Below are 13,095 nucleotides of genomic sequence, written 5' to 3'. Positions count from 1 at the left end.
CATCTCGCTTTAATGGCCGAGGGAGCCGGTGTACAGCTTCCGGATCATGTGGCCAGCATGACTGAGCCGCTTCTGGCGAACCAGAGCAGCGCATGGAAATGCCGTTTACCTTCCCGCTGGAGTGGTACCTATTTATCTACTTGCACTTTGACGTGCTTTCAAACTGCTAGGTTGGCAGGAGCAGGGACCGAACAACGGGAGCTCACCCCGTCGAAGGGATTCAAACCGCTGACCTTCTGATGGGCAAGCCCAAGAGCATGGGTTGGCAACCTATGGCCCGGGGGCCGGATGCAGCCCAATCGCCTTTTCAATCCGACCCGCAGACGGTCCAGGAATCAGCGTGTTTTTACATGAGTAGAACGTGTGCTTCTCTGGGTTCTTGGTGGGGCGCAGGAATTCGCTCCTATTTCCCCCCTTCAAAATCGCGTCCGGCCCCCCCAAGGTCTGAGGGAGGGAGCAGCGGCCCCCGGCTGGAAAAGGGGCGGAGTGGCCCAGTGGGAGGCGGGTGGTGCTGTGGGACGGGGGGGGGCGGTCCTCGGTCCTGCCTTGCCGGGGCTGGACTAGATGCCCTCGGGGGGCCCCTCCCTTCCCACTGGGCGGCCCGACCAGGCCCGGGAGGAGGTCACGTGGCCCCTCGCCCTCCCCGCCGCCGCCGCCGCCGCCGCCTTTTCCCCGCGCCTCGGACGCCCCCTGGCGGCGCGCGGAGGAAGCCGCCGGAACTGCAGGTCGCCGCCGGAGGTTCCCGCCGGAGCCTCCTCCGCGACGCGCCCGGCCGCGCCCTCCTACTGGCTCAGCCCGGCCACGTGACGCGGAAGGAGTCCCGCCGATCGCAGTCCCCTTTCCGGTTGGTGGCCGAGGGGCCCCCAGCACAGGCGGCCTCATGGGCAAGAAGAAGAAGGCGGCGGCGGCGGCGGGGCTGGGCCGGGCGCTCATGCGGGAGCGCAGCGGGGGCCGCCGGGCGGCAGAGGGATGGGTGAGTGGCGCGAGGGGGCTCGACTAGATGGCTCCGGGGGGCGCCCTCCAGCTCGGTGGGGTCCGTGGCTCCCTGCGAGGCCGGGCTGCGGCAGAGGTAGACTGCGCCTGAGCAGGGAGGCTCCGCTGGGTGCGATCGCCCCCCTCCCCGGAAGCTCCCCTGCACTAGGAGCCTGAGAAACTCTATGCAAAGGCTGTGTAAAAGAACGTGGTCAAAACATGAATCGGTTGGCAAGTATCGAGTGAGCTGCTGTATGCAAATAGGATAATTTTATAGAACATGAAGTAGGTTAAATAATATGGAGAAAATAAAGCGAGGTGCGCATTCAAGAAATCCCATTTGAGAACATAATGGGAAGATCGGAGGTCATGTCAGAAATAGCTGCAGAAAGATGTACAAAGCAAATACAGTATCAATTTAGGAACAAATGATTGTTTATTTGCTATTCTTTATTTTGTTTTTAACAATTACTGCTTATTTCTTTTATACAATGTTTCAACTAGTAAAGCATGAAAAAGAGATAGTCTTTCTCTCCCCCACCTTCCTCTTCTCCCTGCAGCTCAGCCATGAGGAGTGGAGGCTTGAGGAGGAGGTGGTGGGGATGCCAGCCCTGCTTGTCCCCCTCACCCCCTGCCACTCCCAGACCCCCCTTTTCTGCTCCTGGGCCACGTGGGCTTCCAAGGCTCCGCATGCAGACCGCCCCAGGCTCAGCCCCCAGCAGCATCTCCAGGCAGGGTGGGGAATCACCTGCCCCCCCCCCCCATCTGAAACACTGGAGAGCTGCTGCTGCTGCTGCCAGCCCTTCTCAGTGGGGGACAGCTTCCCATGTTTGGAAAGCAGCTAAAGCAGAACCTCCTTGTGCCAAGGCAGCACTGGAGAACAGGCGGCGGTAGCCATCTTGCCCTGCCCAGAAGCTTCCTGGAAACATCTGGCCAGGTGTTTCTGGAAACATGAGGCTGGCCTAGGTGGGCCCTGCAGCTGGCCTGGCGAGGGGGTTCAAATGCTCTGCTCTGATGACAGCTCAAGGAAGTCCTGGGCTTTTCCCTCACAGCTGCACACCAGCGAATTGAACGATGGGTACGACTGGGGACGGCTAAACCTTCAGTCCGTCACCGAGCAGAACTCGCTGGAGGAGTTCTTGGCTACCGCTGAGCTGGCAGGAACTGAATTTGTGGCAGGTGAGTCCTTGGCGAGGATGTTCCTGTGTTCCATATCCTGACACTTTTGCTGCTCTTGACAGCTTCTGTTGCTCTGCAGAGAAGCTGAACATCAAGATTGTTCCTCCTGAGGCTCGGACTGGTTTGTTGACAAAGGAAGAGACCCGGAAGATCCAAGAGTTGCATGAGCAGAACAAGCACTTCTTGTGCATCCCAAGAAGGTGAGTCTGTTGCAGAGTTCAGGGTGCTGGGGACCTTTCACGTTCTGTGCTGCCACCCACATCCCCTGTGTTATTTGCAGCCTGAGGGTGCTGCCGGTTTAGTAGCATTTCTGTGCCACATAAAACATGAGAGTGGAAAGTCCAAGAACCAGAGAGACACAACCTGTAGTGTGGTTGTAATGGCAAGAGATCTCTCTGGTTTGAAAATGCTGTTTGCGGTCAAAGCTGTAAAAGAGAACATAATATTCATAGCTTTTGATATTTCTGTGCTGATGAGCAGAGTATGGAAATAGGAGCTTGACCACTTACTACAAGAAAGTAAAATGTGGCTTGTTAAACTAAGCTCAGACTTGGGATGACTCCTGTGATTGGGATGTAGGAATTGAATCCTGTGACTTGATCAAAAAGAATGGATGCAATAGAAAGGGAAACAAGGAAAGAGTGACTTAATTATCATTTGTTTGTTTATTACCAACCCTTCACTCTTTGGTTGCAGGGTGGGGTACAGCTTTATAAACAATATTAAAAACAACTTAAAACTATAGAAATATAAGATGGGTCCTGAAAACATGGACCTGTACAGACCTCTGGGAGAGTGAACGTGATAGTTCTGTGGAGAGCAGTTGGCTAAATATAAAAGCAAAGGTAAAGATACACAAATAATATTGTGTCTGGAGCCTACCACAGACCACCAAACTAGGGTGTGTGTGCTGCTGTCCTGAAACAAACTGCAGATGCTTTAGGGAAGCAAGAATTTATGGTAACGTGGAATTCCACTATCCTGATATCCGCTGGGAGGAAAGCTCTGCAAAGCATGAAATCTCTTTCCCTCCACCCCCCCATAATGATAAAACCCCCATAATCTGCCTTTGCTGATGACTTCCCCTGTGTCTGGTGAGAGCAGGCCACGTTGGGACAAGCGGACCAGTCCTGAGATGCTGAACCAAGCAGAAAGAGACAGCTTCCTGGAGTGGAGGAGGCGGCTCGCCCGGTAAGTGCCCCCTGCTGCTGCTTCCTCTTGCGGGGCCTGGGCCTCTGGGGGCTTGCATTTCCCCTGGCGCCACCTGGGAGCACAACATCTCAGGTTTCTTTCGGTCGAGGATTTTCACAGGGTGGAGCCATGAGCCAGTGTGGGCAGGGATCAAGAAGCCCACCGGGGCAGCAGCAATATTCAACAGGCGGTTCAGTACGCCTCCCTCTCGAATGCTGTTGCCTCAGTTAGAAAGCTGTTAGTCCAGATCAGAAGCCTCTGACCTGGGGAATCATCCTGGCCTCTAACACTCTCCTCCTTCCTCCTTTCCCGCCTTACATTCCAGTCTGGAGGAAGAACAGAAACTCCTTTTGACCCCCTTTGAGCGGAACTTGGATTTTTGGCGCCAGCTGTGGCGAGTCCTTGAAAGAAGGTAAAGCTGCTCATTGCCCTGTGGCTCTCCCTCACTGGGAAGCCACTTGCTGGTGCTGGTGGTGGGAATGGGTTGGAATCCTGTTCCAGAGACATGTAAAAAGGTTAAAGAATATTGGGGAATGATTTATAATGAGTTGAAAAGCATGTTTAAAGCAACATTCCCAAAAGGTCCAGAGGCTGTTATGAAGAGTTCAGACTGAAGTTCCCAGGCGTCAGAAAAAATTATTTATGTATGCAACAATGGCGGCTCGAGTTTTGTTAGCCCAAAGATGGAAAGTGAGGCAGAGGTCCCAAACACGGAGGACTGGCAGCTTGAGATGATAGAATTTGCAGAATGAGGTTTAAAATATAGAATAAGAGAGCAAGAAGAACATCTCTTTAAAGAGGAGTGGCAAATCTTTGCTGAGTACTTGGGAAATAACTGTGCACAGCTAAAGACGCTGGCAGCCTCAAGATAAATTCAACAGTGTGGTTAATGTTTGAATGAAGTAAGTTGGAAAATTGACTAAAATGGTTACAGTAAAATATGCAGGAATGATAGATAAGTAAAATGAACCATGGAAGGAGGAGGAGATAAGTCATTGGATATATGGTATTTTGTAAAATGTTTAGTTTGAGATGTATAAATTGAAATTTTAATTTTAAAAAACTATTAAAAAGAAAAAGATTCCCGTTCCAGAGGCCTCAGTGTGAAGGCAGCCAAGATGCCTTCGGGCCGCAAAAGCCCTTGCCAGGGGCTGCTGTGTGAAAGTGCCTGAGTTGCTGGAGCTGGGATTCCCCCATCTGAATAGCTACATGCTGTTGCTATGGTTGTCTCTCCAACCTGGGCTGCTCCTCCCTGATTGAGGCGAGGGGGGAGCTAGTGGCCAGTGAAGCAGCCGCCCCTTCCCTTTCCTCTTGCAGTGATATTGTTGTTCAGATTGTGGATGCCAGAAACCCCCTTCTCTTCCGATGCTGCGATCTGGTAGGTGAAGCGAGCCGGGGAGCGGGATTTACTGGGCAGCTGCTCAGGGTGGGGGGTGGGGGGTTGTCCTGTTCCCTGCTCAGTTGGCTCCTTGCTCTGTGCTGCAGCTCCCAGGTTAGATCGCCGATGGCATCTCCCGGGAGGGCTGGGAGAGAGTCCCTTGCCTGGAAGCCTGGAGAGCCGCTGCTGCCAGTCAGTGCGGGCAATACCAGGGGTGTGACTCAGGATAAGGCAGCTTCCTATGTTGCTGTGTGCCAAGCAAACCCAGACTCTGCCCAGACTCTTCAGGAGCACAGGAGGCTGTTTTATCCTGGGCGAGACCCTTGGTCTATCTAGTGTCTACACTGGCTGGCAGCAGCGGCTCTCCAGGCTTCCAGTCGGGGCAGTCCCAGCCCTTATACGGAAGGAGACGGCTGGGACCTGGGAACTCCTGGTTGCAAAGCCAGTGCTCTGCCTCTGAGCTCCTGTCCTTCCCCATCATTTGGGGGAAGGGGAAGGGGAGCCTTCTGGACCTGAGAAGCCCATCTGGTCCAGCCCCTCTTCCCACCCCAGCAAAGGAGAATATTCCCAACACCCTTAAATAGCGCAAATCACCCTCCAGGGTGGACAGAGGGGCCCGCCTGTCAACCGCCGCACCTCCCAAGGATGCCCAGCCAGCCGCTTTGGCCTGCCGCTCTGCACGGGCACTCCCCACATCTCTCCCATGGGCCCAGTTGTTGCGGAGTGTGGGGCGGGTGGGGCTTGGCCATGCAGGGAGGCCTCAGGAGGCCCCTGGGATGGAGGCCCCTCCCCCCCCCACGGGGCTCTTCTCCCTCTGCTTTTCTTCCCTGAGTCTGGAGGGTGATTCTGCTGCCTCCTCCCAGGAATGCTACGCCAAAGAGATCAGCCCCGAGAAGGAGAACCTCTTGCTGCTCAACAAGGCCGACCTGCTGAGTGAGGAGCAGCGCTGCGCCTGGGCCCGCTTCTTCCAGGACGAAGGGGTCCGCGTGGTCTTCTGGTCTGCCCTGGAGGAGGCCAGGCGCCTGGCAGAGGACAGCTCTCAGGTAGCAGACGCCTCGGGGGCAGGCGGCCGGGCGGAGGGAGCAGCTTCCACAGGGGCAGCGCTCAAGGCTTTGGCTTTTCAGAACGTTCCTTTTTCTAAAGAACCTCCCTGCCCCTGGGCATGCAGGATCCTTTCCTTGCAAATACTCCCAGGATCAAAACACTTTCTGTGGAAGAGAAGGTGCTCAGGCTCTTAGAAAGGTCCCTGGACATCCCTGCAACACAAGAGAAGCTCAGCCTTCCATGGGGCAGAAGCAGTGGGGTTCCACCTTAACCTCCATGGGGCATAAGCGGTGAGCCGGTTCCGTCACAGTCGGCCTCCACCCCAGCAGCCAGAAGATCTGGAGGGCACCAGAATTGGGAGGTGGCTCTGTAGTCCCCTGTTCTTCTCCCTTCCAGGTTGGGCTTCATGTACCTGTGGATTTTCCTTTGGCCTCCACAGGGAGGTGATCAGGCAGGCATTAGTTGGTATTTCATAGACTCATAGAGTTAGAAGAGAGGGATCCCAGGAACCATCCTGCCCAGCCCCCTGCAGTGCAGAAATCTCAGCTGAAGCACCCCTGACAGATGGGCAACTCAGCTCTGCTTAAAAACCTCCAGTGGAGGAGAGTCCGCCACCTCCCAAGGGAGACCGTTCCACTGTCAAATGGCTCTTACCACCAGAAAGTTCTTCCTGACATTGAGTCAGAATCTCCTTTTTTGCCGTTTGAATCCCTTGATTCGAGTCTCACCCTCTGGAGCAGCAGGAAACAAGCTAGCTCCACTTTCCGGGTAACATGCATTCTGTGTTTCGTGCTTCTACATTCTAAGTCTTTAATTCTGGTAGCCAGCCTTTTCGTTGCAGCTGCAAGAGGTGCGATTCCAGACTTGTTTAATGAAAACCAGTGTCTGGCTGTGTTCTGCTGAGCCTGCAGGCAGAGGCACCTACCCTGAATTCTGTCCCATTTGCTCAGGGGTCAGAAGCTGCGCAAGAGCCAGGCCTGGATGAGGACCATTCCAGCGAGGAGGAGATGCAGACCTCAAGTCGCCACGTGGAAAGGGGACCCGGCGCTCTCTCGTGGCCTCCTGGGAACAAAGAGCCCGGCAGCAGCGAAGAGGAAGGCAGCGACGTCTATGAGGACTGTGCGGAAGAGGAGGAGGAGGACGCCTGGCTGACCTGCTCTGAAGACGAGGAGAGCAGAGCCCCTCTTGGGTCCGTGGGGCAAAGCAGAACTGATTCCCCCCAGAGCCCGAGGGCAGCAGGACCCCCTCAGGGCCAGCCGCTCAGGAACAGCAGCCGCTTAGTGCAAAAGGAGGAACTCCTGGAGATCCTGAGGACGCTTCACTCCGGGAGGAAGGCCAGGGAAGGTGAAGTCACTGTTGGGCTGGTGAGTTGGGGGACCGCCTTGGAGCCGGGCTGCTTGTCCCTCCTCTGGTGCTGCAGGGAGGAGCCGGTGTGCCAGGCCTGCCTCTGTGCCAGCCGCTTCCTCCCTTCTCTCCCTAGGTGGGCTACCCCAACGTCGGGAAGAGTTCGACCATCAACACCATCCTGGGCAAGAAGAAGGTCTCTGTGTCGGCCACGCCGGGTCACACCAAGCACTTCCAGGTACTGCCTGGCTGACCGGCTGTGGAGGGTATGGCTGCTGCCGCTGCTGCTGCTGCTGCCAGGGCGGGAGGGGCAGGGGTGAGGGCTGGACCAGTCCTGCAGGGGCCCCCGCTTCCGTGGGAGGAAGTTCTCTGCACCTGCCAGGGCAGCTCCCTCGCCTTTGGGGAAATTCCAGCTGTGGCAGAGTAGACGTGGCTGCCCCAGCTGCCTCTTTGGCCCCACTCCCACAGGCCTCCCCATCTCCTAGGAGCAGGTTAGGAGGGCAGGGGGTGGGGGTGGGGTGGGCCCCAGAGTCTCTGCTCTTGCCTTCTTCCTGGACTCCTGCGCTTGTTCCCCCTCCTGCAAGCAGTCCTGAGTCCTGCCGGACTCTCATCCTGGCCTTGCCCTCCTCCTTGCTTGCTGCCAAGGCACCTTCCAATTTCTGATTTTACCTTAAGGAAGCAGAGCAGGAGCTGGAGCGGAGGCCAAGGAGAGCCTCCAGGGAGTGGCGGGCGCAGCATGGGAGCCAGGCCAGGAGCTTCCGCCAGCCCCAGCTGCGTTTGCGCTGCTTGGCGCTGGTCCTCCATAGCTGCCTGCTCTGCTCAGCAGAGGCAGCTTGGGCTCTGGGGGGCTGGTACCTGAGGGGAGCCGGAGCTGAGCGCCTCTGCTGTTCCCGCCCCCCTGTAGACGCTGTACGTGGATCCGGCCCTCTGCCTCTGCGACTGCCCTGGCCTGGTGATGCCCTCCTTTGTCTCCACCAAGGCGGAAATGATCTGCAGCGGGATCTTGCCCATTGACCAGATGAGGGACCACGTTCCCCCCGTCTCTCTCATATCCTTTGCTTTTTTTCTTGGCGGTGGGGGTGGGTGGGAATAAACTCAGTCAGTTCTCCATCTGCAGAGCAGCCAAGGCTGGCCAGGGGTCCTCAGCTTCAGCCCTGCCCCAGACAGGAGTTGGCTGTATTGGGGTGGGGGCTTTCCAGTCGCCTTGAGTTCCCCTCAGTTACCTTTGGCTAGCTTTGCCAGGAAGGGCAGGTGTTCAGACTGAGGTGGGCAGGAGATGGGCAGCTGCACCTGCTCCCCCTCACAAAGACAGGGCATCTCCTGATTCGCTGCTGTTTCAGGAAAGTGCCCCTCCAGATGCAGCAGAGAGGGGCAGCCTCAACTGCAAGGAAAAGAGCTGTCTTGGGAGGTGAGGAGGGCAGCTGCCGAGGTGGGGGGCCTGGTCTTGCCTTGGGCACCCTTCTCCCCCCTCCCCACCGCTTGTTCCTTCACTGCCCCACGTCTGCCAGCGCATCCCCCGGCCGGTCCTGGAGGCCACCTACGGGATCAACATCATCCGGCCTCGAGAGGACGAGCCGCCCGATCGGCCGCCCACGTCCGAGGAGCTGCTGACGGCCTATGGATGTGAGTTGCCGCCCTGTGAGGGGCTGCGCGCTGGGGTTTGGCTCCCTCCGAGGGGTGCTCCTCCTTTGGCCCAGGAAGGGCTGACTTGATTATGGATTTAGAAAAGTAACTTCTGTATAGCGTTGTCTCAACAAAACATAAAACAACACTAAAGATCCTGTCTGTCTGTGTCATGGGACCAGGGCCCTGCAGGATCTGATTTCTTTCCGCAGGGCCTGTAAGACAGTTGTTCCGCCTGGCCTTTGGCTTGGAATCAACTTGATCCCCTCCCCCTCTTTCTTTTTTCCTTTCTCCTTTTGTGTTGGAACTCCTATTTGGGGACTTCCCTGGCTTTTTTCTGGCCCATGTAGGACCAGTCTGGATAGTTAGCCGTGGTGAAGACTTGACGTTTTTATCCCCAAAAAAGTTTTTGAGTTTCCACTGAAATGAGGCTGCATGTTAATGTTTTAATGTTGTATTTTAATCTTGTTCTTTAAGCTGTATTTCATTCAATTGTTTTTATATTTGGTGTTAGCTGCCCTGAGCCCAGTCTTGGCTGGGGAAGGTGGGGTATAAATAATAATAAGAATAAGAATAAGAATAAGAATAACAACAACAACAAAGTTAACAACAACAACAACAAAGTTAAAAGTGGACAACGGGATGTCTTAGCCGCCTGCATAGGCCTGGTGGAAGAGAACCCTTTTCAGCAGCGCTTAGGCATTGGCACAGAATCCCCTGGCGCAGAGCCCTTTGTCTGCCAGAGCTGCTCTGGCTCATTTCTGTGGCAGCCTGCCCTGTCCTCTCCATACAAACATCAGAAGAGCCTGCACCTGGATCAGGCCCAAGGGGACCTGTCTCACCCAGCAGCCTCTTCTCCCAGGAGCCACCCAGATGCCCACAGTGGGGAGCCAGGGAGCAGAACGTGAGCACAAGAGCAGCAGCAGCAGCTGGTATTCAGAAGCATGGCTGCCTTCAGCCATGGACGTGGCACGTAATGGCTGTGGCTGGGAGCCTTCGATCGGCGTCTCCTCCATGAATTCATCGCATACTCTTGTAAAGCTGTCCAAATGGGTGGTCATCACTGCCTCCTGTAGCAGGGAGTTCCAGGGTTTCACTCTGCACTGCGTGAAGAAGGAGATTGTTTTAAGGGTCTTGAACGGTCCTTTTAGTTTCATGGGATGCCCCTGAGTTCTAGTGTTAGGAGAGAGGGAAGACACCTTCTCTGTGTTCTGCATGCCATGCCTCATTTTATAGATTTCTACCATGTCACCTGATACTTGCCCTTTCTCTAAGCTAAAAAGTTCCTTGTCTCTTTCCTCCCTTCCTTCCGCCTGGCCCAAGACATGAGAGGCTTCATGACAGATCATGGGCAGCCTGATCAGCCGCGCTCGGCCCGCTATGTGTTGAAGGACTACGTCAGTGTAAGTGCTGGGGACTCCTGAGCCCCGACACTCGGCTCTAGGGGGGGGGGCGTGCTGGAAACGGAGTAAATAAATGTGTCCTGGTGGGGAGATGGAATCCTTAACTTCCCCATGTCTTGACTTTCATTTCTCCCTCTCCTGCTGCCTGCCTCTCCCCCTGCCCCCCATTTTCTCACAGGGCAAGCTGCTCTACTGCCACCCACCTCCTGGCACTGACCCCCAGGACTTCCAGTTGCGTCACGAAAGATGCCCCTTGCAGAGCAAGGCTGGGCAGCGTGAGGCCGGGGGGCTGCCTGGCAGGAGCCCCAGAGCAAAGCAGATCGAGAATGTGGTGGACTCTGCCTTCTTCCACCAGGTCAGGGGCTGTGTGCGTGCATGCGGGGGGCGGGGGGGGGGGAACAAACCAGGAACCTGCTCTGCTCTGACACCTGCTTGGTGAAATATGGTGCACCTGGTCAAATCCTGCTTGGCCTCTTGGGCTGCCCCCTGCCTTCCTCTTTGCCCACACAACTTGGCCTCTTGGCTCCCCAGGTGGGCCTGTGCCCCCCATGTCACCAGGAGGCTCCCCCTTGACACAGCCTGCCTCTTTCTCCCAGGAGAACGTCCGGGCCCTGACCAGAGGCAGCCAGTGCCTGATGGGCAACCGAGTGGGAGGCCCCTCTTCCGCGACCGGCGCCGAGGACGCCCGAGGCAAACCCTGGAAGAAGCACGGCAACAGGAACAAGAAGGAGAAGATCCGCCGCATCACCAAGCACCTGGAGGCTTGACTCTGTGCGCCTCTGCCCCTCTCTGGGCAGGATCTCGCCTCCGCCAGAGAAGAGAGGCAAGAAGAGGCTGGACTCCCCCCTCCCCAGGCAGGGGACTGTCCCTTGGCGGGCCTGACCAAGGAGAGGCTCTCTGGTCAAAGCGCCTGGAAGAGGAGGAGGAGCTGCTTGGCACCCACTTCACCTCCTGGCCCAAGCCTGGAGCAGGAGGCCGTTCTCCACTTGCTGGCAATAAATCTTTCTTACCTTTGCCATCCTTGTCTTTCTGCAAGTGTGGCAGGTAGATCGAGATGCGACCCTGTCCTGTCCTAACCATTCAGGTGCACTTTCTGACACCTCCCCCCCCCATGGCACCAGACCCCCTTGCAGCCACTGTTTCCAGAACCCTCGACAAACGGCCGTTCCAAGGGTTCTTAGAGGGAAGCTCTGATTCTGCTTTGCCAGCCTGAAAGCGCTCCTTTCTGGGCACTGCCCATTCCCGCCTGTCTTCCGGGCAGGACTTCAAGTTCTTTCTTTTTGGCCTGTGAAAAGGGCCCCCTCTGCCACCCAGCCTTTCCCCCCAGGATGTTTTGCCACCTGCCTGGGGTCCTGGGCCCTCCCCAGCTGGGAGAGGGGCATCTCCAAAGCCAGATTGTTTTCTACCAGTGGATTCCAGTGGCAAAAAAGGAAATTCCCACTAAACACCCAGAAGATATTTCTGGCGGTGAGAGCTGCTCAGGAGCGGGTGGGCTCTCCTTCCTTGGAGGTTTTAAAGCAGAAGTGGGATGGCCACCTGTCAGGGATTCTTCAGCTGGGATTCCTACATTGCAGGGGGCTGGACTAGCTGGCCGTTGGGGGTCCAACTCTGCAATTCTGGGATGATGGGTGCTATGGGCAGCAGCAAAGGAAGAGGAGTGATGCACCTCTCTACAGCTGCAGGAGACTCAGCCCTTCTCCGGCAGGAGAGGGTGCTGAAGGCCAAGGCTTGTGCAGTGGGGGCTTTGGGCACACAAACAATCCTTGCAGCCCTGCTTGAATTTGGGGGCAGCAGGGCCCCACTGTCGATGCTCAGGGGGCAGGAGGGCAGGAGCAGAGACCTGGCCCTCCTTTGCTTCCTCTCCTCCTTGCCAGCCCGGTCGTCACTTGCAAACCCGCCTTGGAAGCCCCCTTCCTTCTTCCTTCCTTCCTTGCTGTGGGGCAAAATGCCTTCTGCAAGGTCTCCTCTCCTTGGCTGCCTGGCATGGGCATGGGATATGGAGGGGCATCAGGGCTTGGGCATGGGATATGGAGGGGCATCAGGGCTTGTGGCAGCTGCTGCTGCTGCTGCTGCTGCTGCTGCTGTTGGCAGTTCCTTTCCCTTTTCAGCCTAGTGGGAATTTGTGGGGTGGTTGTGGTGACAACATGTTACTGAGGTCCATCAGAGGAGGAAGAGCGTTGCGTTTTTCAAATGAGCAGGGGTTTTTTAAGGAGCTGCTCCCAGTTGCCTTTGCAGGCAAGACTGGCAGGAGGCTTGTCCTGGGAAGCCGGAGTTCAGTCTGGGTGGGAGTGGAGGAGGGAGCTGGTTCTGGGCCCCCCTCCCCAGGGGGTTACGTACGCCAGGCTATTGGGGGGGGCAGTTTTAAGAAGCACTTTTCTGCAAGCGAGGGAGTGGCAGTGCAGAGGGTGGGGGCCCCAAGGAGATGGGGGACTGGGCAGCATTGCCCCCTTTTTAACATATGCGGGGGGGGGGGGCGTTCTGTGGGGAAACTGATGCTTCCATTTTTAAAAACAGAACAATCTAACAGCAACCTCAGGAATCTCTTCCAGTTTCTCTCTTGTGGGCAATTCTTTGCCTAAATCACATTCCTGCTGCAAAAACTGGCTGCCTATTTTAGCCACTAGGAAGCATCTGTGGTTGTTCCTTTTTCACCACACGGGGGCACCTTTATTTAGGTATTAATCAGGAGAGAACCACAAAGATCTGCAGTATTACGGGAATGCTTTGCGAATGAGCCTCACTTCTGTTAATCGATCTGGAGTAAAAAGATGGGTTGTTGTTTTTTTCTTAGCTTCCAGACCCACCCCCACTTTACGACTGTTAACAGACACCCAGAGCAGAAGGAGCACTTGACCAGAGCTGCTTCAGTCATCATTGAATAGTATCCTAGAATGGTAGAGGGGGTCCCAGGGGTCATCTAGTCCAACCCCCTGCAGTGCAAGAATCTCAGCTACCAGGATG

At 56.1% G+C, this 13,095-nt stretch overlaps 1 protein-coding gene across 1 annotated transcript; it reads left to right on the top strand.

Annotated features, from left to right (window-relative positions):
• The first annotated feature begins 834 nt into the window (after nt 1-834).
• LSG1 (large 60S subunit nuclear export GTPase 1) lies at nt 835-11,148 on the top strand. Its single transcript, XM_079978361.1, has 14 exons — nt 835-973; nt 2,025-2,151; nt 2,231-2,351; nt 3,256-3,342; nt 3,668-3,754; nt 4,660-4,720; nt 5,584-5,763; nt 6,715-7,128; nt 7,245-7,346; nt 8,013-8,156; nt 8,608-8,731; nt 10,055-10,134; nt 10,313-10,489; nt 10,731-11,148. The coding sequence occupies exons 1-14, from the start codon at nt 881-883 to the stop codon at nt 10,899-10,901; spliced, it is 1,968 nt and encodes a 655-aa protein (XP_079834487.1). The 5' UTR covers nt 835-880; the 3' UTR covers nt 10,902-11,148.
• The last annotated feature ends 1,947 nt before the right edge of the window (nt 11,149-13,095 follow it).

This window comes from Podarcis cretensis (genome assembly GCF_951804945.1).
Source record: "Podarcis cretensis genome assembly, chromosome: 5".
Taxonomy (NCBI): domain Eukaryota; kingdom Metazoa; phylum Chordata; class Lepidosauria; order Squamata; family Lacertidae; genus Podarcis; species Podarcis cretensis.
The sequence above is the reverse complement of the archived record's forward strand: the minus strand, read 5'-3'. Positions and strand labels throughout refer to the sequence as shown.

What these genes read in the sequence shown, in the direction of transcription:
- LSG1 (XM_079978361.1), top strand. Translation starts at nt 881, where the DNA reads ATGGGCAAGAAGAAGAAGGCGGCGGCGGCGGCGGGGCTGGGCCGGGCG. An exon ending in TGGAGGAGGCGGCTCGCCCG is followed by an intron (nt 3,343 to 3,667) that starts GTAAGTGCCCCC and finishes CTTACATTCCAG; the next exon opens with TCTGGAGGAAGAACAGAAAC. An exon ending in TCTTCCGATGCTGCGATCTG is followed by an intron (nt 4,721 to 5,583) that starts GTAGGTGAAGCG and finishes GCCTCCTCCCAG; the next exon opens with GAATGCTACGCCAAAGAGAT.